The sequence below is a fragment of the Phocoena sinus genome, chromosome 2 (assembly GCF_008692025.1).
Source record: "Phocoena sinus isolate mPhoSin1 chromosome 2, mPhoSin1.pri, whole genome shotgun sequence".
In the NCBI taxonomy this organism is placed as follows: domain Eukaryota; kingdom Metazoa; phylum Chordata; class Mammalia; order Artiodactyla; family Phocoenidae; genus Phocoena; species Phocoena sinus.
Window position 1 is genome coordinate 138027609 of NC_045764.1, and position 26614 is coordinate 138054222.

At 41.7% G+C, this 26614-nt stretch overlaps 1 protein-coding gene across 2 annotated transcripts in view; it reads left to right on the top strand.

Moving 5' to 3' along the window:
- The window catches only part of PRKCH (protein kinase C eta), a 224169-nt gene that overhangs the window by 54172 nt on the left and 143383 nt on the right, over window positions 1–26614 (top strand). For both annotated transcript variants that reach the window (XM_032622054.1, XM_032622055.1), the window contains exon 2: window positions 17397–17460. In XM_032622054.1, the coding sequence (XP_032477945.1) occupies window positions 17397–17460 (64 nt within the window). The remainder of the gene's footprint in view (window positions 1–17396; window positions 17461–26614) is intronic.

Consider the following 26614-nt stretch of genomic DNA (forward strand, 5'->3'; position numbering starts at 1 on the left):
CATCTTTAATTTCTTTCAGCAGTGTCTTATAGTTTTCTGCATACAGGTCTTTTGTCTCCCTAGACAGGTTTAGTCCTAGTTATTTTATTCGTTTTGTTGCACTGGTAAATGGGAGTGTTTCCATAATTTCTCTTTCAGATTTTTCATCATTACTGTGTAGGAATGCAAGAGATTTCTGTGCATTAATTTTGTATCCTGCAACTTTACCAAATTCATTGATTAGCTCTAGTAGTTTTCTGGTAGCATTTTTAGGATTCTCTATGTATAGTATCATGTCATCTGCAAACAGTGACAGTTTTACTTCTTTTCCAATTTGTATTCCTTTTATTTCTTTTCCTTCTCTGATTGCCGTGGCTAGGACTTCCAAAACTATGTTGAATGATAGTGGTGAGAGTGGACATCCATGTCTCATTCCTGATCTTAGAGGAAATGCTTTCAGTTTTTCACCATTGAGAATGATGTTTGCTGTGGGTTTGTCGTATATGGCCTTTATTATGTTGAGGTAGGTTCCCTCTATACCCACTTTCTGGAGAGTTTTTATCACAAATGGGTGTTGAATTTTGTCAAAAGCTTTTTCTGCATCTATTGAGATGATCATATGGTTTTTATTCTTCAATTTGTTAATATAGTGTATCACATTGATTGATTTGCGTATATTGAAGAATCCTTGCATCCCTGGGATAAATCCCACTTGATGGTGGTGTATGATCCTTTTAATGTGTTGTTGGATTCTGTTTGCTCGTATTTTGTTGAGGATTTTTGCATCTATATTCATCAGTGATGTTGGTCTGTAATTTTCTTTTTTTGTAGTATCTTTGTCTGGTTTTATTATCAGGGTGATGGTGACCTCATAGAATGAGTTTGGGAGTGTTCCTTCCTCTGTAAGTTTTTGGAAGAGTTTGAGGAGGATGGGTGTTAGCTCTTCTCTAAATGTTTGATAGAGTTCACCTGTGAAGCCATCTGGTCCTGGACTTTTGTTTGTTGGAAGATTTTTAATCACAGTTTCAATTTCATTACTTGTTATTGGTCTGTTCATATTTTCTATTTCTTCCTGGTTCAGCCTTGGAAGGTTATACCTTTCTAAGAATTTGTCCATTTCTTTGAGGTTGTGCATTTTATTGGCTAGAGTTGCTTGTAGTAGTCTGTTAGGATGCTGTGTATTTCTGCAGTGTCTGTTGTAACTTCTCCTTTTGCATTTCTAATTTTACTGATTTGAGTCCTCTCCCTCTTTTTCTTGATGAGTCTGGCTAATGGTTTATCAATTTTGTTTAGCTTCTCAAAGGATCAGCTTTTAGTTTTATTCACCTTTGCTATTGTTTTCTTTGTTTCTATTTCATTTATTTCTGCTCCGATCTTTATGATTTCTTTCCTTCTGCTAGCTTTGGGTTTTGTTTGTTCTTCTTTCTCTAGTGCCTTTAGGTGTAAGGTTAGATTGTTTATTTGAAATTTTTCTTGTTTCTCGAGGTAGGCTTGTATAGCTATAAACTTCCGTCTTAGAACTGCTTTTGCTGCATCCCATAGGTTTTGGAGCATCGTGTTTTCTTTGTCATTTGTCTCCAGGTATTTTTTGATTTCCTCTTTGATTTCTTCAGTGATCTCTTGGTTATTTAGTAATGTATTGTTTAGCCTCCATGTGTTTGTGTTTTTTACGGTTTTTTCCCTGTATTTCATTTCTAATCTCATAGCATTGTGGTCAGAAAAGATGGTTGATATGATTTCAGTTTTTTAAAATTTACTGAGGGTTGATTTGTGACCCAAGATGTGATCTATCCTGGAGAATGTTCTGTGAGCACTTGAGAAGAAAGTGTAATCTGCTGTTTTTGGATGGAATGTCCTATAAATATCAATTAAATCTATCTGGTCTATTGTGTCATTTAAAGCTTCTGTTTCCTTATTTATTTTCATTTTGAATGGTATTTCCACTGGTGTAAGTTAGGTGTTAAAGTCCCCCACTATTATTGTGTTATTGTCGATTTCCTCTTTTATAGCTGTTAGCAGTTGCCTTATGTATTGAGGTGCTCCTATGTTGGGTGCATATATATTTATAATTGTTATATCTTCTTCTTGGATTGATCCCTTGATCATTATGTAGTGTCCTTCCTTGTCTCTTGTAACATTATTTTAAAGTCTATTTTATCTGATATGAGTATTGCTACTCCAGCTTTCTTTTGATTTCCATTTGCATGGAATATCTTTTTCCATCCCCTCACTTTCACTCTGTATGTGTCCCTAGGTCTGAAGTGGGTCTCTTGTAGACAGCGTATAGATGGGTCTTGTTTTTGTATCCATTCAGCAAGTCTGTGTCTTTTGGTTGGAGCATTTAATCCATTCATGTTTAAGGTAATTATCAATATGTAGGTTCCTATGACCATTTTCTTAATTGTTTTGGGTTTGTAGGTCCTTTTCTTCTCTTGTGTTTCCCACCTAGAGAAGTTCCTTTAACATTTGTTGTAGAGCTGGTTTGGTGGTGCTGAATTCTCTTAGCTTTTGCTTGTCTGTAAAGCTTTTGATTTCTTCATTGAATCTGAATGAGATCCTTGCCGGGTAGAGTAATCTTGGTCGTAGGTTCTTCCCTTTCCTCACTTTAAGTATTTCATGCCACTCCCTTCTGGCTTGTAGAGTTTCTGCTGAGAAATCAGCTGTTAACCTTATGGGAGTTCCCTTGTATGTTATTTGTCATTTTTCTCTTGCTGCTTTCAATAATTTTTCCTTGTCTTTAATTTTTGCCAATTTTATTACTATGTGTCTCGGCGTGTTTCTCCTTGGATTTATCCTGTATGGGACTCGCTGCGCTTCCTGGACTTGGGTGGCTATTTCCTTTCCCATGTTAGGGAAGTTTACGACTATAATCTCTTCAAATATTTTCTTTGGTCCTTTCTCTGCCTCTTCTCCTTCTGAGACCCATATAATGCAAATGTTGTTGCGTTTAATGTTGTCCCAGACTGTAGGCTGTCTTCATTTCTTTTCATTCTTTTTTCTTTACTCTGTTCCGCAGCAGTGAATTCCACCATTCTGTCTTCCAGGTCACTCATCCGTTCTTCTGCCTCAGTTATTCTGCTATTGATTCCTTCTAGTGTATTTTTCATTTCAGTTATTGTATTGTTCATCTCTGTTTGTTCTTTAATTCTTCTAGGTCTTTGTTAAACAACAACATCTGTCTTCCAGGTCACTCATCCGTTCTTCTGCCTCAGTTATTCTGCTATTGATTCCTTCTAGTGTATTTTTCATTTCAGTTATTGTATTGTTCATCTCTGTTTGTTCTTTAATTCTTCTAGGTCTTTGTTAAACATTTCTTGCATCCATTCTTTTTCTGAGGTCCTGGATCATCTTCACTATCATTATTCTGAACTCTTTTTCTGGAAGGTTGCCTATCTCCACTTCATTTAGTTGTTTTACTGGGGTTTTATCTTTTTCCTTCCTCTGGTACATAGCCCTCTGCCTTTTCATTTTGTCTGTCTTTCTGTGGATGTGATTTTTCTTCCACAGGCTGCAGGATTGTAGTTCTTCTTGCTTCTGCTCTATTTCTTTTTTTAACTGAAGTATAGTTGCCTTAAAATGTTGTGTTAGTTTCACGTGTACAGCAAAGTTATTCAGTTATAAATATATAAATATATGTATATATATACATATTTATTCTTTTCTATTATAGGTTATTAAAAGATATTGAATATAGTTCCCTGTGCTGTATAGTAGGTCCTTGTTGTTTATCTATTTTATATATAGTAATGTGCATATGTTAATCCCAAACTCCTAATTTATTCCTCCCCCCTTTCCCCTTTGGTAACCATAAGTTTGTTTTCTGGGTATGTGAGTCCATTTCTGTTTTGTAAAGAAGTTCATTTGTATCTTTTTTTAGATTCTACATATGTGATAACATATGATATTCGTCTTTGTCTGACTCACTTCAGTTAGTATGATAATCTCTAGGTCCATCCATGTTGCTATAAATGGCATTATTTCATTCTTTTTTCTGGCCAAATAATATTCCATTGTGTGTGTGTGTGTGTGTGTGTGTGTGTGTGTGTGTGTGTGTGTATGTATACATACACACACACACACCACATTTTCTTTATCCATTCATTTGTCAGTGGACATTTACATTGCTTCCATGTCTTGGCTATTGTTAACATGCTGCTGTGAACATTGGGGTGCGTGTATCTTTTCCAGTTATTGTTTTCTCCAGATATATGCCCAGGAGTGAGATTGCTGGATCATATGGTAACTCTTATTTTTAGTTTTTTAAAGAACATCCATAGTGCCTGCACCAGTTTACATTCCCACCAACAGTGCAGGAGGTTTCCCTTTTCTCTACACCCTCTCCAGTATTTATTATTTGTAGACATTTTGATGATGGCCATTTTGGCCAGTGTGAAGTGATACGTCATTGTAGTTTTGATTTGCATTTCTCTAATAATTAACAATGCTGAGCATCTTTTCATGTGCCTGTTGTCAGCTGTATGTCTTTTTTGGAGAAATGTCTATTTAGGTCTTCTGCCCATTTTTTAATTGGGTTGTTTAGTTTTTTTGATATTGAGCTGTTTGTATATTTTGGAAATTAAGCTCTTAATTGTAGCATCATTTGCAAATATCTTCTCCCATTCTGTAGGTTGTCTTTTTGTTTTATTTATGGTTTCCTTTGCTGCGCAAAAGCTTTTAAGTTTAATTAGGTCCCATTTGTTTATTTTTGCTTTTATTTCCATTACTCTAGGAGACGGATCCAAAGAAATATTGCTGTGATTTATGTCAAAGAGTGTTCTGCCTATGTTTTCCTCTAGGAATTTTAGAGTATCTGGTCTTACATTTAGGTCTTTAGTCCATTTTGAGTTTATTTTTGTGTATGGTATTAGAGAATGTTCTCATTTCATTTTTTTACAAGTAGCTGTCCAGTTTTACCAGCACCATTTATTGAAGAGACTGTCTTTTCTCCATTGTATATACTTGCCTTTGTCATAGATTAATTGACCATAAGTGCATGGGTTTATTTCTGGGTGTTTTATCCTGTTCCATTGATCTGTGTGTCTTTTTTTCTGCCAGTACCATCCTGGTTTGATGACTATAGCTTTATAGTATAGTCTGAAGTCAGAGAGTGTGATTCCTCTGGCTCCGTTCTTCTTCCACAAGATTGTTTTGTCTATTTGGGGTCTTTTGTGTTTCCATTTTCATTTCTGTGAAAAATGCCATTGGTAATTTGATAGGGATTGCATTGAATCTGTAGACTGCCTTGGGTAGTATGGTCATTTTAACAATATTGGTATCTTTCCATCTGTTTGTGTTGTCTGCAGTTTCTTTCATCAGCATCTTATAGTTTTTAGAGTACAGGTCTTTTGCCACCTTAGGTAGGTTTATTTCTAGGTATTTTATTGTTTTTGATGTGATGGTAAATGGAAGTGTTTCCTTAATTTCCCATTCTGGTATTTCATTAGTGTGTAGAAATGCAACAGACTTCTGTTTATTAATTTTGTATCCTGCAGCTTTACCAAATTCATTGATGAACTCTAGTATTTTTCTGGTGGCATCTTTAGGATTTTCTATGTATAGTATCAGGTCATCTGATTGCTCCTTTTCTTGATCTGAATAGTGCTTTTGATGTTGCTCTTACCTGTTCCACTGAGACTGTACTAGGTTTGTATTTTCTATCTTTGTGGTGTTCCTAGTTCTCCATCTAAACTTTAAGAAGCTGTTCAGGGTGGCCCAGTAGATGCTCAGATGACATGGGTAATGGTCACACATTGAACTTTCTATCTTTCCTCCACATCAGCTTATCCCTTTAGAGTCTCTGTCTCATTTAATGCCACCAAGATTGTCATTAGCCTGGTGACTCTCTGTGACCACTTCTCTTTTACCTTCTACCCCACCTCTGATTACAAAGTACAGCTGCTGCTCCCTCCCCTGTCTTCCCCAGTCTGCCTCCCCCTCTCCATCCCCTCTGCTGCTGGCTTAGCTCAGGTCACCTGCAACCTTTGCTAAGACCAACAGAATAACCTTTGAATATGTATCCCCACCACGAGCTTCTCTCCCCTTATAATCCCAACACCCTTTCTGTAGGGCTCTATCATATTGGTATAATCCTGAAACTTTGCAGATTGAACCTCCTCAGTGGCTCCCCATTGCCCTGGGATAAGAGCTAAGCCTTCCAGGGTGCCAGGAGGCCACTGTTGACCTGATAGCTTTTCCTCTCCAGCCTAGTTTCTGACCCATCTCATTTACACAGCCTGCATTCCACCATACGCAACCCTAATAGTCCTCTGTGCATTTGCACATACTTCCGCTCTGTCTCCCCTTCCCTGGCCCACCTGGAAAACTGCTACCTGTATTTCTAGGTAGGGCACCCATGTCCATTTTGGCAAAGCTTTCCTCTTTCCTTCCCTCTGGAAGGCCAAAAGGAGTGAAAGTTTCACAAGATAACCCTTGGGAGAGACCTTGGGCTTGATGTATTTTCTAATGTTCCTTCAGATTCACAGTTATCTAAAGGTGACCAAGAGTCTGAGCAATGAGAAATTAAGTAGACACATCTATAAAACATCTTGAGTGACTTCCCTGGCTGTCTAGTGGTTAAGACTCCGTTCTTCCACTGCAGGGGGAGTGAGTTCGATCCCTGGTTGGGGCACTAATCCCGCATGCTGCTTGGGAAACAAAAAGACCTCAAGTCAATGCTGAAAAGAATGCCATAGTAAAACAACAACAAACAAACAAACCTCTTAAATGCTTAAGTATGCTGTATAGTTTGACTTACTCCTTGCTTTGGTTTTGCTTTCTTCCTCCGTTACAATGTAGAATAATTCTGGATTTGTTTATATCTTTTTTTTAAAAAACCTGAAATCTTCTGTGGCAAAACTTAGACTCTTCACCTCCTAATATTTCTCCATCCTTGTGGGAGCTTCACCTCAGGAGGCTCACTGGGGGCGCTGAGAGCTCTCCCCAGGCAACCCACAGAAGCTGTGAAGAAGGAAGGGGGCTGTGAGGCCACTGAGCAGGAGGGTGGGCAAGGATGGCAATCCTCACCTCCAGCCACAGTCCAAAGACCACCTGTCCCTTTCATTTAATACCTTATCCTGGCAAGGACAGAGTATGTTCTCGTCCGGAAGGGTCTATGGAACAGAAAAGAGAAGGATTGAGATCATGGTGAATGTGCCCTTTTAAAGTGTTCTTTGACGTAGGGAACACAATTACCATGGTTCCTCTCTCAGTTTAGGGTCTGCTCTGGCTTGAGGTCCTTGCGGGGCAGACACCTTATTGGAGGAGAAAGAAAGTGCCCTCTTAGTTCTGGAGGGTGCTGTTATGAGAGTCCTCTGCTGGTTTCAAGGGTGGGCATTTGACTCCAGAAGAGCTCAGCCCACCCTTTTTGGTCCATCAGGAGTACCAGCAGCTCTGGATCTCCTGGGCTGGGAAGATCCCTTCAGAACCTCTGTCTTCCTTCACAAAGGAGGTGTCAGGTAGGCCTCCCAGCACAGAATTGAACTCCCTAGGAGGTAAAGAGGGAGGAATTGTAGTGGAGTGTTTTGAAGAGCCTAAGGCATCCCATCATCTAATTGACATTTTCAATCCCTTGGATATTGGAGTCAAAGATTGAGAGACACACACACAGCACTTGTACAATAGACCATTTCTGTCTATCCTTAGCCTTCTCCTTGGCAAAGAAAAAGTATTTTAGTCCTCAGAGATATCCAATCTGGACTATTTATTCCTGGGTTTTCATTTTGGGCAGGGACACTTTGAAAAACTAATTTTAATACAAAAGAATTCCCCTTTTGCCAGGAGTTACACTATTTACACTAGGACATAGGGGTAATGGGCTCTGAATTGAAATAACTCTTAAGTTTAAATTTGCAGTGATTGGGTGTGTTTAGCTGGGGGTGGGGAAGAGTTACCATGAGGCTTTATGCATTTGAGAGGCATACTCTTCTGTAGTCTTTACGTCCTCTGTGGAGTTCAGAACCTGTTTGTGGCTTGGAGTCGTAGAATCTTAGATATGAAAAGGACTTAAAAGCCTAGTTGTCCACCTTTATTGTCTAGGTGCAGAAGCCAGATGACCTGCCACCAGAGCTGTGGTCACAGCCGAGGGCTCTTTCCCCACCATCCTCTTCGACTACATGGAGGGTCCAGACTTAGAAAGATGAGGATTTAATCACTGACTAAAGATAGTATTTTCCTTCGCTTTAAACTACAGTCGTATTTGATAAGTCTCACCTTTCTGTTCAGTTTTTGCCATCTTCTTTTTCTGATCGTTTTTAATCTGTGGTGCTTTTTAGTGTGCTTTTAACACATAAACCTTGTCTGGTTGCAAAAACAGAAAATCAGCAGGGACATAGGGTTTGCCTCATTCACCCCCTTTTCCTTTAAACTCCTTCCCATGGCGAAGCGATGCGCTGTGTGTCTGCAGCACATGACCCTGACTCAAGTCCTCCAGGCAGCTGACTAGTGGAACCTGAGCTGCCCGCTGCATTCTGCTAGCCCCAGCACAGACTTGTCACGTGCCCTTGTGAAGAGCCATCAGGCGACACCGTCAGGCTGATGCCACTCCCACTGGCCTTGGCAGTGAGGAAGCAAGGCTGGAACACCGAAGCTTGGCATTTGGCCGGGAGCACCCTCGGGTGCCCAGGGCACAAGTCTAGCCCAAGTTCCCAGGGAGATGGGTGATGCGATTGACCTAACATGCCAAGACTTGGGCAGGCTGGTTCGGGTGGAACAGAAGGCATCAGGCAAACCTGCAGGCAGGTGCAGGCACAGCAGCCTACAGGGAGGCTGGTGTGGAACTGGGGCGGGACCTTCCCTGAGTCTGTATCTTGGCTTGGCCTTCTCTGCTGGTGAATTCCGTAACCTCATGGAGCCTCCATTTTCCCATCTGTAATGGTGGTGGTGATACCTTGCAGGGGGTGAAGGTGAGAAATAATGTAGGTCAGGCACCTACCTGGCAGGGCTCCTGCACATTGATGAATTCAAGACACAGTAACTGTTATTTCTGTTACTAAAGAACATAGCTACATGTCTCCTAGTTGGTTGTTGGTACAGTTCCGTAAAGAAATTTTTTTTCCTTTAAGAATTTGAACTCTCATTTTCAAGTCTGATGGTTTTAGCTGGAAGAGAATTATGAAATGCTTTATCATGTTTTTAAGTTCTTTAGTTACTTATCCCTAGAGTAAGACCTAGAAAAGTTATAGAAATGATCCACCTAGCCAAGAATCTGAATATCACAGATGTCTGGCCCAAAGCCCATAGAGTTTAGGTGAACCTTGTACCTTTGCCCAATGAAGGATTGGTTTCTTTTCTTTTAATATGCTAGGGCCTTTTGCTTATCCCAGGCTGAGATGAAAATTAAGTAGCCAGAAGTTTCCTGCCTGTGATCAATTCTAATGCCTTCTGTGAAGGGAAATGGTTGTAAATTATTACCAGTTAATTAAATGAGTGTTTCCGTTGAGTCCTGTCTGCAGGCTTTTATCCAAGCCTGTTTAGAATCATGGAACATTAGAGCTAGAAAGGTTTTTTAACAATCCTCTCATTTCATGGGCAAGAAGACCGAGTCAGGGATATAGGTGACTTGCCCAGCTTCTGCAAAGTGATGCCAAAGGAAAGGAAGCACTGGCTCAGGGTGTGTGGTGGAGGAGGGGGGCTGGCGATCAGTTGGCTCGTCAAGCGAGCCGAGTATGACCCTTAAGGAGGGGGCCTGTGTAGTCCATATGCTACTGGTTTGCCGTGGAGCCATCTTGAAGTGCTTTTATATTTTACAAAGTGCTGTCAGAGTGTTTATTACAGGATAAAATACTATCATTCCCATTTTATAGGTGATGAAATTGAGGTGGTCAGATGACCTTCCAATTCAGCTCATTAGACCAAATCAACAGATATTTTTTGAGTGTTTACTTGGTTCAAGGAACTCTGCTAGGCCCTTCGGGGAATAAAAAAGTGTCAGATCCGGGCTTCCCTGGTGGCGCAGTGGTTGAGAGTCCGCCTGCCGATGCAGGGGACACGGGTTCGTGCCCCGGTCCGGGAAGATCCCACATGCCGTGGAGCAGCTAGGCCCGTGAGCCATGGCCGCTGAGTCTGCATGTCCGGAGCCTGTGCTCTGTAACGGGAGAGGCCACAACCGTGACAGACCCGTGTACCGCAAAAAAAAAAAAAAAAAAAAAAAAAAAAAAAGTGTCAGATCCCGCTGGAAAGGAGCTTACAGACTTAACTGCAAGTGATGAGATGTAAGTCTATGAAATTTTATCTAATTGTTAAGGGTATCAATAAATAGTAAGATAATAATCAAGAAAGGAATTTTGAGACTGCAGGGATCAATGTGCATGTGAGATCTTCCTGGCAAAAGTTTCTTCCTTCAGCTTCTGTAACTACATCATCTTTGCCAGGTACACTCAGCTGCTTCTTCCACCTGCAGCCTCAGGGAGCTTCTCTGGGAAATCCTGAGCACCTGGCAATGATCCTGACCCTAGGAGTCATTCAGTCAATGTTGGAATGAGTGGATAGGTGGAGAGAGAAAGGCTTTCTAAGTAGACAGCAGCACGAGCACAGGTGTGGCTGTGACATAGTGAGGAGATGGACCTGACTAGAAGAGTAGGTTTAAAGAACGGAAATTTGAAAAACAGGTTTGCGTTAATTAGTGGGGAGCCCAACGGTGCCCTGGAAAGCCAGGTAAAGGAGAGTGAGTTTTCTTCTGAAGGCACTAAGAAGCCTCTGGAGGCTTGGATGGAGGAAAGTTGATGAGAGTGGCACTTTGGAAAGGGCATTTGAGCAGAGAGAGGTAGACACTTGTTTGTTTTTATACCACAGAAGTTTTAAACTTTGATGCAGTCCAATTTATCATTTTTTGTCACTTGTAATTTTGTTGTCATATCTAAGAAACCGTTGCCTAACCCAAAGTCAGGAAAATTTATTCCTCTCTTTTCTTCTAAGAGTTTTATAGTTTTAGCTCTTACTTTTAGGTCTATGATCCATTTTGAATTCATATTTATATATGGTGTGAGGTAGGGGTCTGCTTTTATTCTTTTGCATGTGGAATCCAGTTGTCCCAGCACCATTTGTTGAAAAGAGTACTCTTTCTCCATTTAATTGTCTTGGTACTCTCCTGCCCCTTTTTAATCCCTCTCTACCACCTGTCTTATTTCCCTTACCCATCCCCAGGCAACCACTGATGTTTTCTGCCGCTATAGAAACTATATGTTTACAGTCAGGTTAAACTATATGTTGTCTCTCTTTTTCTGGGCAGTATGTTCTCTTTTGTGTTTGGCTTCTTTCATTTACTATTTTTCCATGTTGTTGCATGCATCAATAGTTTATTCTTTTTATTGTTGAATACTATTCCATTTTATGGCTATATCATATTCTTTAAAAAGCGCCTTGAGCATTTGCATACATATTTTTGAACATATGCTTGCTTTATTCTTGGTTAAACACCTAAGAGTTGAATGGCTGGATCAAATGGGAGGTGTGTGTGTGACATTTTAAGAAAATGTCAAACTGTTTCCAAAGTGATAGTTCCATTTTATAGTCGCATCAGCAACATATGGGAATTCCAGTTGCTCCACATTCTTATATTTAGTATGGTCAGACATTTTAGTGTTAGCCCTCATAATAGTTATGTATTGTTATTGCGTTGTGGTTTTAATTTGCATTTCTCTAATGATTAATGAGGTTGAACTTGTTTTTGTATACTTATTTGCCATCTTTATATTATGTCTTCTTTGGTGAAATGAAGTGATGAAGCCCATTTTTTAAAAGTTGGCTTGTTTTCTTATAGAGTTTTGTAAGTTCTTTATTTGGATACAGGTGAGAAAAAAATTACACTATTTTCTCCTGATCTGTGGCCTGTCTTTCATTCTCTTGACAGTGTCTTTCAAAGAGCAGAAATTTTAATTTAGATGAAGTCCAATTTGTCATTTTTTTCATGGATTGTGCTTTTTTTTTTTTTTTTTTTTGCGGTACGCGGGCCTCTCACTGTTGTGGCCTCTCCCGTTGCAGAGCACAGGCTCCGGACGCGCAGGCTCGGTGGCCATGGCTCATGGGCCCAGCTGCTCCGCGGCATATGGGATCCTCCCGGACCGGGGCACAAACCCACGTCCCCTGCATCGGCAGGCGGACTCCCAACCACTGCGCCACCAGGGAAGCCCCGTGCTTTTGGTTTTATATCTAAGAAATATTTACCTAATCCAAGGTTCCAAAGATTTTCTCTGATGTATTTTTCTTGAAGTATTAAAGTGTTAGGTTTTACATTTAGGTCTGTGATCCATTTTGAGTTAATTTTTGTATAAGTTACAATGTGTGAGTTGAAGTTCACTATTGTGTATATGGACATCCAGTTACAGCACCATTTGTTTACACTGACTTTTGATGATTTATCTATTTGTGTGTCAGAATGTCACTTTTAAAGGCCATTGCTTTCTGAGTTTTGACAAGGGCCCAGGAGTTGTCCTTCTCACTAATAGAAGTGGTCTGTAGGAAAGAGGGCTTAGCATATTCACTTCTCCCCGAATGACTGTTACAGAAAGAATGCACAGTGCATCCATTTCTATGTGGGACCTCCGTGGCACTCTGGCCTCAGCCCTGTCATGGTGGACATTCTGTAAGTGCCTTAGATGATGACAGGGTAACCCAGGCCCTGATTTGGAAGGCCATAAAGCTAACAAGGAGAGTAACTGAATGACTGGATTTGGGATCTAGTGAGCCTTGGAGCCCAGAGCAACAAGCTGAAATTCTGCAGAAAAAAATATGGAGCTCTTAGGATTTGGGTCCTAAGCACTGCACAGGATGTGAGAAGCAGAACCTTACAGCATGTAGAAAAGATGCAAAGGTTTTAGTTGATGGCAAACTCAAGCTGGCTCACTGGGGCTTCTCAAAGTGTTCATGAAGTCTGTAGCTGCATCACTAAAGGGCACTGTCACTGTTGAAATCAAAGTTGGTGATAACGTTGCTTTGCCCTGTTAGCGTCTGATGCACCTGCAGGCTGATGTTCACTCTTTCACGGGAGTGTGGAGAAATTGGAGCATATCTGGAGGAAACCAATCAGAATAGTGAAGGAGGAGAAAACCATGCCCTCTATGAAGCTGCTTGGAGTATCCTTGCTTGTTTGTTAATTTACTCATTCACAAAACCATTTCAGTCCTCTTATGTGCAAGTCAGGGTCCTAAGGGACCGGGGCATAGTGGCTACAACAACGAAGGGGTTCCAGCAATGGTCTCTATAATGGTGTGGAGTTGCCCACCTGTCTAAAAGAGCTCTCAGAAGGTCTTCCTGTAAAAAGTGAGTTTTGAGTTGATTCTCGATAGACAAATAAGAGTTTGACAGGTTAAAAAGAGAAGGATTTTCTAGGTATAAAGATTGCATGCCTCAAATCACTAGGCAATAAGCTTCAGACAGGTAATGTATATTTTTCATCATTTTGACTACATCCTCCATTATGCTGTCTGACCCATAATACATTTTGTTGATCTCTAAGGTTATTAATGAAATAATATGCCTCCCTGAGGAGTCTACAAATAATTTATAGATGCTGAGATATGGGTTGTATGTGTTTGGGATGGTAAGGACACAGCATGTGGGGCTGTGTGCCCTGCTAAGGAGTTTGGCTGTTATAGAAGGGAGAGGACACATAGAAGGATTTTAAGTTAGAAAGTCACATGGTCAGATTTTCATTTTTGAAATGTCAGTTGGGGGATTATGGTCTGGAGCTGCTGGGGGATTATGAGTCTGGAGATGGAAACCAGCTAGAACGCCCCTGCAAGGGGCAAGGTGAGGCAGGGCAGGAGGTGTGGAGCGGAAGGGGAGGGTTTAAGAGAGGCTCAGAAAGTGGACTTGGTGGGATCTGGTAGGATTATATGCACATAGTGAGGAGCCTGGGCTGCTGGGGAAACGGAGGAGTCATTTGGGGGTACGTGATAAGACTTTGGACTCTGGACATGTTGAATTAAAGGGACTTGTCTTAGTGAGACACTGAGATGGAGACTTTCAGAAAAGGTGCATATATAGGTTTGAGAATAAAGTGTGTGCTTGAGACTTAGGAAATGAATGTGACTACACCCTCTCGGAGGTTCTGATATGTTTGTTTTTTCTCCTACTCCTACCCCCAAAGAATCTCAGGTGGGTTTTGAAATCATGAGTCTGAATCTTCCAATGGAAGGAAAAGAGGACTCAGGAGCAGCAGGGTTTAAAGAGAGATTCATGAAGGAGGAAGTGGGCAAGAACATCAGATACTGGCAGACGGGTCAGCTGAGGGGAAGATGGACACATCTTTGGATCTGACCGTGGGATGTGACAAGGGTTACAGGAGCTGTTTCAGTGCCAGAGAGAGGCAGGGGGACAGATTGCGGGAATTGGCCTGGGCGTTAGAGAGTGTAGAGGGGAGGTGATGATTGTCTTTACAAATATGACTTATTCTCTTTGGCTGACAATTTGGATAAGCCTTTTGGGGTGCAAGTGATAGAAAACCCTACTCAAACTGGCTAAAGCAAAAGGAAGTTATGGGCTCAAATAACTGAAAATCCAGAAGAATCAAGCAGGGCTTGATCTAAGGCTTTAAATGACATGAAGACCTGGTCTCTTTCTGTCTTTCAGCTCTCCCTTCTTTATTGACTTCATTCTCCAGCCCAGTGTGGTAGTAAGAACGGTGCCAGACACTCCCAAGTGTATGTCCTTCCAGGTTACAGTTCAGCAGGAGTGAGATCGTACCTCTTCCTTGTAGATCCAGGATTCCTGATTGGACCTACTTGGATTTTGTGCCCAAACCTGCAACAGTGACTGAGGGTAGAGAGGAGCAATTACTCAGATGTAGGGCATATGCCAGCTCCAGGCCCGTCATCTTGGCCGAGGGAATTCAGTGCTCAGTTTGGCAAGCCTGGGTCACATGTCCGCCCTGGAACCAGGGGTAGACTCTCAGCTGAGCCATGGACTAATGTGAGGGCAGGGTGGTTCTCCAATCAAGCTGAAGTGCTCTTCCCAGAATCCGTAGAGCTAAAGTATGCACTGCAGCAGTAGGGGACAAAACTAGGGTCAATGAATGGAGGCTATTGGTCACTGCATTTCTGCTGTTAGAGAAGGATCTTCTCTGGCGTACAGGAATGAAAGACGCCAGCTGTGGTGGTAGTGAGTTGGCTGTCACTGGAGGTGTCTAAGCGGCCACCACCATGTATAGATGCCAGACCATCAGCACTGTATAGGTGAAGCAGATAACCTCGAGGGCCACATTTTCACACTGTTTCTCTGTGATGCACTAAGGAAGATGTTTTACACCAAAACCCAGTATACCATTCTCACGCGTATAAAACTGCAAACAGAATTTTCATGGCGTGGTACTTTTCCTTACTATTTGGCGTGTTCATATTTTCTGTTCCACTTTATTCTAGTTAAAAATCCCTGTTGTGTGCAACCCACTACCTGGTTTTCATGTCTCACTAGTGAGTCTCGACCTGCAGTTGGTAAAACCCTGTTCTAAGGTCAGAGGTCTTAGATGGGCTAGGCTTACTGATGGCGTTTGAGCCTGGCTTTTCCACCGTGATGGTGACTTGGGTCAAAAATGAGGCTCGAACCTGTTGCACTGTGAGAGCTCCTGATGCTGAGTGCTGGAGTCTCCTGCTGTCTGTCAGAGCAGCTCCTGCCCATGTGGTGCCGTAGCCTTCTTTGTTTTGAGGGCCCTCGGGCAGTGTTGGAGGGAGTTTCCGGGCTGGATCTCGGAGGTGGCCTGGCAGTTGGGAGGCTGGCAGCAGCTCCTTCTGTGCCAGCAGCAGTTGATGTTGTGAGGTCGAATGTGTGTGCCTGTATGTGGCTCTGCCAGGCTTTTGTATTGAAGATGAGGGAGTGGCTTTTAAAAATAAAATATTTTTGACTTAAAACAAGTCGAGGCAGAGAGTGGAGACAATTAGAGACTGACATCCTGTTTAGTCATCTCTCCAGAGAGCTCTATTTTCAGAACTGTTCTATAAAGGTTCACAAGTGGTGTTGATAGTTAAGGGGCTATTGTTAAGTTAGTAGTCGTGATGCAAGAAGCTGATTTGAACACAGGAGTGAGTTACGGTGTGGTAACCGCACTGATAACAGACTGAATGCAGAAAAAGGCAGCAGGGTTTATAGGAATTGGCTGTTATATAGATGAAGCCCTCCCAGTCAGTATAAAACAGGCATCTTTTATTTCGAAAAAGCATAAACAGGGGGTAGTACTTAAAAACAGGTGGTGGTGAACTCTAGGGTAAGGTCAGTGTATTTCTTTTCTTCGGTATTGGTCACCCACAGGTACAATACAAACAGTAAATAGTACTATTAAGGCTCTTTGAGATTGTCTGACAGAAGCCACGTCGGAAATGCTGAATAATGACGTCATGGACTTGGAGATGGGAGCAGTGAAGCTGGGCATGGTTAAGGACCTTGCCCAGAGTGCAGAGCTGCTGTGGCAGTCAGACTGGAGTCCGTGTCCGGGTCTAGTTTGGACACTGTACCATGTGATTCTACCCAAAAGACCATCCATATCTATACTCAGCTTCTCTGAACCTCCCTCTCTTAGACAAAAGGTCAAAGGCAGAGCTGAAGCGATAGGGTAAACCTGACAAGATTTAATTTAAGGACAATTGTAAATTTATGTATCGGAGCCCCAAAGAACCTCAGAATCCATGGCTTAGAGGTGTTCATGGGTTCAAGGTTAGCATGAAGAGGGCAGAGCCTGCCTACCTGGGCCAGTGTGGTCAGAGCAGATACGGAGGGTACTGCCCCATCCTGGGGCCATGATGTGTGAAGGTCTTTGGGAGACGGGAGTGTGTGCAGAGGACAGGCTCTAGTGAGAAGACGTACAGCTGCCTCGTTGGCAGAACGTCTGTCTTGTTTTCTCAGCTCGTAGATGAGAACTTGAAGGAACATTGATGTTCCCATGAACAGTCGAGAGTAGTGAATGCACAGCACACGTACTGCCTCCCCTGGTGCTCCCTGAGGATGAACTGCACTCAGGTGGAGACGGTGTAGACAGAGACAGCACTCTTCTATTCAAACTCTTTACTTCCTCAAACTAAAGGTACGCAGTTGACCATGGCACATTGGTTCATTGCCTTTATGTTGCCATTATTTCTCAACTTCATACGCTTGTCACGTGGTTTAGTAAAATATTCTTACAAACGGTGCACATCAGTTAGGGGTGTCTCAAAAATAGTGACCACGTGTATGGTTGCTCATCAGTATCACAGAGAGCCAAAATGGAAGAGGAAAACATGTGAGAGAGGGAAAACATTGCACGGTTTCGTTTAGATCTGCTTTTCATCCGTTACAGTTTCTTGTGCTGTCACTTGTTTCCTGCCCCTCTACTGTTCAATGAAAAACATAGATCTGATTTATGTGCATTGAGGCCTCTCTGTCAAGAATTATTTGAGGCCCACAAAAAAATACTTCAAAATTAGCATACAACGTACAATTTTTTTCTCTCTTTCTAGGTGGATCTGGAGCCAGAAGGGAAAGTATTTGTTGTAATAACCCTAACAGGAAGTTTCACTGAAGGTAAGAATGAATTTGGGGTGGTTTCAGGTATTTGTGTACTCTTAGTTCATACTCAGTAGGAATTTATATCACGGAGCATATAAAAAGAGCATTTCGTAAAAGACGCTTTAAAAATTGACTGTATAAACCAGGTTGCTTGGTATTTTGTTGTCTAATGGTCTACTGGTTTGGGTTGCCAGATTAAATATATTTGCTAACTCTTGCAATCTTGTGTTTTGTTTAACATACTCACTGAGTTTTTGTTTTTATTCGTCATCATCTTAGTTCTTAGTTCAAGAGGTTCTTGCCTCTTTTGGTTCATGTCTGTTAAACTGTATTTTAGATTTTTGGCTTTGGACTACCCTTTTAGTCTGCCCTAGGAGTGTATTAAAAATTTAAGGATTGTGTTCTCTTCCTTATAATCTTTATCTCATTCTGTCCTTTAAGGTATTCTGTTCCTCTTCCCCTCGCGCTACCTCCATCTCCCATTCCCCATATTTAAAAAATCGAGGTAAAATTTATATACAGAGAAATGAATAGATCAGAAGTGAAGAGTTTGGTTTTGACAGATGCATACAACTGTGTAACTAGTGCTCCAATCCAAGACATAGAACATTTTCATCCCTCTGAAAGTTCCCTGTGTCCTCTCCCAGTTAATCCCCTGCTGCCAGAGGCAGTGAATGCAATGTTTTGCTTTGTTTCTTCACTATAGGTTAATTTTGTCTCTTCTGGAAGTTCATATAAATGGAACTACGTAGCATGTTCTCTTTTGTGTCTGATTTCTTTTGCTCAGCATAATTTCTCTGAGACCCATTCATGTCATTGTGTATATTAGTATTCTGTTCCTTCTTACTGCTGGGTATTCTATTACATAAATGTAGCACAATTTTGTTTGCTTATTCTCATCTTGATGGACATTTTAGAGTTTTCCCTGTTTGGGGTTATTATAAAGAATGCTTCCACAAACATTCTTGTACATAAATTACACTTTGATTTTTCTTGGGTAAATACCTAGCAGTGGAATTGCTGGATAATAGAGTAGACACATGTTTAACTTTATAAGAAACTTTCAAATGGTTTTCCAAAGCGGTTGTATTCTTATATTCCCAGCAGCAATGTATGAGAGTTCCAGTTACTCTGTATCCTCCCCAGCACTTGGTATGGTCATTCTCTTTAATTTTAGACATGCTGGTGGCTATGAACTGATATCTTGTAGTTTTAAGTTGCATATCAAATTCCCTCTAATTTCTGTCTCTTTTCTGGTGGCCCTCCAGTGTTTCCAATTAATTGTTTTAGAATGTATTTCTAAATATCTTAATTGTTTTTGGTGGGAAGATTAGTCCATTACAAGCTACTCCACTGTTACTAAAATCCTTGCAAAGATCTGTAAACGTGTGGCTTCATGGTTTGTCTCTTTGGTGTTGGCATTTTGCAAATTGAGGACACTTTTGAGAAGTGGTTTTCTCTCGTCTCAGCCAACCCTTCTCATTCATGCGGGCAAATTGTCTTAATGTTAACATTTTTCAAGTTGTTGTCTCAATTGTTGCATCTTATCTTTTGAAATTAGCAGAAACTTGGGATACTTGAACATGAAAAAACTGTCCAGATTACAGTTTGGGGGTCTTCTGCCTGCTCACAGTTCTTTTGGTTTGGCTTGGTTATCTTGAACATACAGGATTCGTGGGAAAAAGGAGTCTGCTCATAACTCAGTCAAATAAAATATAATGTAATATTACAGAACATTGCTGATAGAACATTCTTACAGCACACGGAACATGGGTACAGCCATGGTATAGACAAGCCCAGCAGTGAGAATAGAGGTGTGAATGAGGAGTGAGTGAGATTCTGAATGTGCTGAACTACGTTTTTGCACTGAGTGACAAGGGACCAGTGGAGTGAGGCCATGCCTGTTAGACCAGGTCTGATGGTGCCATTGTTGTTACATGACATCTTGTTTTTAGAGTTACACCAGCTCTCTAGGACTAAATTTTATTAAGTTTTTACCTTCCTTAATTTTACACTAGAAACATCAGAACAGTGGCTCTGGAATACTCCTCAGTATTCTCATAGTATTGGATTGGCCAAAAAGTTTGTTCGGGTTTTCTGTGTTACAAAGGAACTTTTTGGCCAACGCAATATTAGTTTATTAGTTATAGTGATAAGAAGAAAGGAATGTCAAGTGTTATTTGGGGTGAGTTCTTACCAGGTCATTGCAATTATATTCCTTTCGGAGGTGACCCTGCGTAAAATGTTGAGGCAGGCCGAGTTCATCTTTGGTAATTCCACCTCCCCTCTAAGTCCTTCCTGTTCTCTGCCTTCCACTGCCTCTTACTCCAGTAAGATGCCCAGTGATCTCCTCTCTCCAGGAACACTTGCTAATAAGGAAGACAGTGAATTCATGGACTAATTCACACTAAAATGATAGAGATCGCTGTCTTAGCACTCTACCCCTCTTAGGTGTGCCTGCGTAGTTTAAAAGATGCTGAAAGAGCTGTTTTATCCATGAGAAATAGATATTTTTAATGTTGAAATTTCAGGATCTATGGCATCATGGTGTGGGCCGTATTTTAGAAGCTCAGGTCTGTTCTCTTTGTCTGTGGGAGCCTTGCCTTGTCAGTTTGGCTCCTAGGCCGGGGCTCAGCTTGAGCTCGCACGTTACTGCTGCCTTAGGGCACAGCTTCCTTGTCACATGCAGACAACGTGATGGCTGCCTCTGTGTGTGTTACACAAGGAGGGAATAGAGCTTCCCAGCCCACACACACCTGCCTCAGCTATGGCAGCACCTGGACCTGGCACTGTGAGAATGTCCCTGGCTTGGCCTCTCACCTGTCAGCCACCCTAGATCATCCCTGGCCATAAAGCGACAGGTTAGACTGATAGAACATTTGGAGCTCTAGTTTCCATCTAGGATGCTGAAGGGTTTTACATAAAGAAGCAGGATGAGGTCAGGCTTGCCTGGGGTGGCTCAGGCTGTGAAGGGGGCATTGGCCTGGGATCCCAGAGGGATTGTCGAAGCTCAAGAAATGTTGGTTGATGAAAGAATGAAATAATGCCACATGCAGCAACATGGATGGACCTAGAGATTATCAGGCTAAGTGAAGTAAGTTAGAGAAAGATAAATATCATATGATATCACTTGTATGTGGAATCTGAAAAAATGATACAAATGAAACATTTACAAAACAGAAACAGATTCACAGATTTAGAAAACAAGTTTATGGTTACCAAAGGGGAAAGGTTGGGAGGGGCATAAATTAGGAGGTTGGGGTTAACATATACACACCACTACATATAAAATAGATAAAAAGGACCTACTGTATAGCACAGGGAACTCTACTCAATATTCTGTAATAAGCTATATGTGAAAAGAATCTGAAAAAGAATGGATATATGTATGACTGAATCACTTTGCTGTACAGCAGAAACTAGCACAACATTGTAAATCAACTATACTCCAATATAAAGTAAAAGTTAAATTAAAAAAAAAAAGAAGTGTTGGTTGAGCCTCGGCATGCATCTGATCTATCTCATAGGGTTATTTTGAAGGTCAGGTGGTAGAATGCGTAGGGAAATGCTTTGCAAACTGTAGAGTGCTCTGTGAAGGTACACTAGTGGGTTCTTATCTCTGTGTTCCTGTTGTCACAGCAGCAGGAGTCCTGTCATTCTCCCCACCCCTGCCTGGGACCCCAAGTATACTCAGCAGGTGTGTTTTATTTCGACACTGCGTTTATTTTATACTAGAAGCTTCGAGAATTTAGTGGACAGTTTCTAATATGATGTTGGCTTATTGCCATGGCTGTTTCCCTTTCATGGCCTCCTATAGGGGTTCTGCCATTAGCCCAGATGCTATAATCCCAAAGCTCTCCTTTAAAAAGCAGTTGCTTAAATGGAGCTGTGGTCTGTGATATACAGGACTGGCATTAGGAGCTACTGACTACTCCTTATTTCATCCTGTCTCATCTTTTCATCTTTCATTAATTGTGCTGAATTAGTAGCTAAGGCAAAGACGTTTTTATTAAATATAAGACGTGACTGAGAAATGACATGAGAAATGCCTGCTGGGTACAGACCTGTGATCTCATCACAGATGCTGGGGAGATAAAGATGAACAAGACACAGACACTTGAAGGAGCTCATAGGAGGCAGGCAGATGCAGCCCATGTTTGCAGTGCAGGGGCCCAGGTCCCAGCGTAGGAATAAGTCCAAGGCATGTTGTTGGCTGGCAGGAATATGTGATTGGATCAGCCAGGAGATTTTAGAAGAAGTTTCGGGGTGGGGGCGGGGGGGGTGATGTTTAAAGCAAGTTGGAATGATCCTTAGAAATGTCCCAGGCCGGGGAAGATGGTTCAAGAGGGGATGACAGTTTGTTCACAGGCATAGGGGTGAGAGAACAGTGACGGGTTCCAGAGACTGAAAGTAGCGAGAGGGGTGCCGAAGGTGAGGGAGTGCAGTGGGAGGTGTAGCAGAGACTTGGGAGGGCCTCATGCGTAGGTCTGCCCGGGAAAGTCTGAGTTTGTCTGCTATACCACTGTAACTACTAACAGTGTCACCTTTCACTCTCAGAAGGGTCCCAGGTTAGAGGATAAATTGCCTGGTCACACACTACTTCTAGGCTAGTAGACATGATGGGGTGCCAGTGAAGGGTTTTAAGGAATGAGAAACAAAATCTGACTTGGTAGCTGTGGGTACAAGGGGCCTGGGGCTGGAGGCTGTTGAGATCATAAGAGGAGACAGGGGTGTAGACAGCCCGTAAGAGACAATTAAAGCTGTCTGAGGGAGAGGTTACTAGAGCCCAAGTTCAGTTGGAATCTGCAGGATGGATGGAGAGGAGGGGACAGCTATGAGAAATATATAGATCTCGAAACCGACAGGAATTGGCAGTTCATAGGGTGTCAGGGATGAATAGGGATGAGACCCAGATGATGCTCAGAGGGGTGTGGAGTCATTCACCACAGCAGAAACGTAGGAATGGAATGTGATGAATTCAGCTTTGAATGGGTGGAGTTTGAGAAGCTTGTGGGAAACCCAAGTGGAGATGTTTAGGAAGAACTAGCAATAGGAGTCTTGAGTTTGGCAAGACATTGAGGCCTGAGATGTAGCTCTGGGTGCCAGTGGGAGACAGGCACAAGGATGAAGGGACCCAGTAAGAAGATTTAGAGAGAAAGCCAAGGTTGACTAAGAGCAGAACTCTGTGGAACACCAGTAATTAAGGACCTGGATCACAGATGATAATTTGTCAAACTCACTCAAACTCTGCTGAAGGTTTACTTAATGAACACCCATTTTGTTAATATACTCGTTCAGTAATATCTGAGTGCTTACTGCATGCCAGGGACTGTTTCGCCAGGTGGTAGAAATTGGCATCAAAATGGTGATAATGAAGTCTGGAGAAAGGACAGAACATGAAAGTCTTTTTGAAAAGTCATACTTGAATCGGTGTTAACAGTAGTAGTTTCACAGTTTGATGATAAAGTATGCTGTGTATAGGTTTATGTTTAATGCTGAGGTAAGAAGATGAACCTGCTTAAAAACCTACAGTGAGGGCTCTTCATTAAACTGAGATGGAGCAAGAAAACGCTTCGTGGAAGTCTGTCACAGAGCTGAAGGCATAACATTATCAATGGGGTCAAAAACCCATCACCATTGTTCATCTTAAGAAAGGTGTTGGGCTTCCCTGGTGGTGCAGTGGTTGAGAGTCCGCCTGCCGATGCAGGGGACACGGCTTCGTGCCCCGGTCCAGGAAGATCCCACATGCTGTGGAGCGGCTGGGCCCGTGAGCCATGGCCACTGAGCCTGCGCGTCCGGAGCCTGTGCTCCGCAACGGGAGAGGCCACAACAGTGAGAGGCCCGCGTACCGCAAAAAAAAAAAAAAAAAAGAAAGGTGTTATCACTCTTGATCAGATACCAGATTCCCCTCAGCACTGCTGTCAAGGCACAGTTGAAGTGATTTATTCTTTTGAAAGGGCTGTCTCATGTCCCTCTTTATTTCGTTCTGGCTAAGCCTTTCTGGAGCTAACAACTGGATTGGTCTCATAATCAAGCTGAAATTTATTAAGGTGATGAAATAGACCTGGATTTTTAATGCAACCTCTAGATGCTGTCACTGTGGCCCTGTTCGATTGTCACTATTTTGGACTAGTTCTTACCTGGAAGAGTGGAGTGGCCAAAAAAAAAAAAAAAAAAAAACAAAACAGATGAAGTCCTGATGAAAATGCATCAAACTAACCTCATAACTGTTATAATTGGAAGGGAAGCAACACAAAGAAGTTAAGTTAAAGTAGTGATGTGCCCTCATGTGAGAACAAATCAAAAAAGATGTTGCTGCATTGTAATGCTATTAAGAAATACAGTCTAAGATTTGAAGATGATAATGTAGTTTGCATAAGTGAAGTTTGCCTGGATTCAGGGTACGTCATACTTCAGTGATTGGCCCACAGAGCAAGTACCAGACAATGTGTGTTTCCTCATGGGAGCACACCACCCCATCTGTGGGGTAGTCTTGTCAAAAAATCCAGCCCAAATCTGGTCAGTCTTCCACATCGAACCACCATTGTAGACGAAATACAGTGGATAGGGGCACATTTTAAATGACACCAGGAGATGCAATCAGCAAAACCCAAACTGTGGGAAAATTTGATAGGACAAGAGACTTGGTTCCTTTGACCAAAAATTGGAAGAAAAAAAAAGAGAAGGAAGGAAAATCAAAATAACAGAAGAGAAACATATTAACCAGTTTCAACATATAGAACATGTCAAACACAGATTGCAAAACAATAACTCCCAGGACACAGCTTGGAAAATGGGAACAGTAACTGTATACATGATGATATTAAGGAATTATTAACCTGATTTAGCAGTGATTGTGGCATTTTGGTTGTTTAAAATAGAGCGTCTTGGGCTTCCCTGGTGGCGCAGTGGTTGAGAGTCCGCCTGCCGATGCAGGGGACATGGGTTCGTGCCCCGGTCCGGGAGGATCCCACATGCCGTGGAGCGGCTGGGCCCGTGGGCCATGGCCACTGAGCCTGCGCGTCCGGAGCCTGTGCTCCGCAACGGGAGAGGCCACAACAGTGAGAGGCCTGCGTACCCCAAAAAAAAAAAAAAAAAAAAAAAAAAGAGCATCTATTAGAGATACATATTGAAATGTTTACTGATGAAATGATAGCTGAGATTTACTTCAGAATATTCCAGAGGTGGGAGGAGGGGAGATAGGGTACAGATAAAACCAGATTAGCCACAAGCTGGCTGTTGAAGCTGGGTGATGGTTACATGTAGGTTTATTATAAGTTTCTGTCTACTTTTGCATGTGTTTGAGATTCTCTTTAATAAGAAATTAAAATTACACATTAAAAAAATCTATTTTCTAAACAAATAACAGAATCTGGGTTGCCTCTGCAACATCCAAATGATGCTTTAACTTTGAACACATGCTACCTATTCTCATTTATAAATTAAACCTGGTGTTTTTTGTCTGTATATATTTTATCCTTAATTCCCAATTTTTATGTATTACAAAGAGGTGAGTTAAACAATTTAAATGACTAAAGTATTTCAGAAATCTTTTAAAGGTTCTACATAAATACTAAGCTGTGAGTCAAAAACTGCAGGTAGGAAGAGATGAGTAAGATAATTCCCTTCGTTCTGTTGTAAAGTTCTCACTCATAATGAATGACAAGTGAATCATCTCCTATTAACTATTACATAACATTTTTCCCTTAGAAAGTTTAATTTTAAGATAGTTTCCTAAAAGAATAAAGTAAATCTAAAGAATTAATGGTAGAAGTATCTTTATGAAGATAGTAAGATGAAAGTTCTTTGTGGACATGTTTCTTCCCCAGAGTTCCCAAAGCAAACTTGAAAGTATTCTGCACCAGTTTAGGAGGAAAAAGTAACTTCTTAAAAGACAAACAAAAATGCCACCTGACAGAGCACCTGTCATTTGTGGATTTGAAGCTCGTTGAGAAAACTTTGCTAAAACTTTGAGTCGCCCCCTTCTTTCAGGCTCTTATTATGTTACTTGGAACTAATAACACATTTCCCCCTGGGAAGAATATAGAAAGTGCTTGAATTTTGGTATCTGCTTATTCTTTCTACTAAGGCAGTGCATTATAATGTAGAGTAAGATTATGATCTTTTTGAACCATTTTCACTCAAATTTCCTGTGTCAAACCACTGGTTTACATATAATTATGTTCTCTGCTAAATCATCGTGACCACATGTACCAAGGCAGATGAAACGTATTAACTGCTTGAAGGCTGCAACCCCCAGTTTCTCACTGTATCTGACACTCTCAATGTGTGTCATTTTTAAAGGGGAAAATGTTATCTCTGATGACAGTTGTTTTTTAGTATTCCTTTCTCATGTTTCAAGCCTGGTGACAGCTTGTTGATATTCTTTTTCTTAATTTAGATTTTTTTTAAATTTTTAAATTTTATTTATTTTTGGCTGCATTGGGTCTTTGTTGCTGCGCGCAGGCTTTCTCTAGTCGCGGCGAGCGAGGGCTACTCTTCCTTGCGGCGCGTGGGCTTCTCATTGCGGTGGCTTCTCTTGTTGCGGAGCACAGGCTCTAGGCATGAGGGCTCCGTAGTTGTGGCTCACGGGCTCTTAGAGTACAGGCTCAGTAGTTGTGGCACACAGTCTTAGTTGCTCCGCGGCATGTGGGATCTTCCCGGACCAGGGATCAAACCCATGTCCCCTGCATTGGCAGGCGGATTCTTAACCACTGCACCAACAGGGAAGCCCCTAGATTATTATTATTTTTTTTTTTTAATGTATTCTTCCTGTACATTCATCCTGAGGGATGAGTGACTACTTCCGTTCTCTTGCTGGTCCAAGCAGTTATGTGGCTCTCACTGGAAATGACTGCCAGGTTGGAGACAGGGTAGGAGAGAAAGAAAGGTATTGAGGGAATGGGGAACTGGAAAAAGAAGAAATGATCTTTTTAGAGGATTGAGACTAATTGTCCCATGTCATAGTTGATCTGCTCCTCCTTTCCATGACAGCGGGCTCATTTATTGAACTCCTGAGGACCAGACGCTGTGGTAGAACTGTAATTGAGCAAATAGCAATAGCAGCCCTTGTTTTATTTTCTTCTGGTAGCAGGATAGCCTCATACCCTCGTAACTGATGCCTTCTGTATGTTCCCGCTATCCTGTATGTTATTTCATTTGCTCGTCA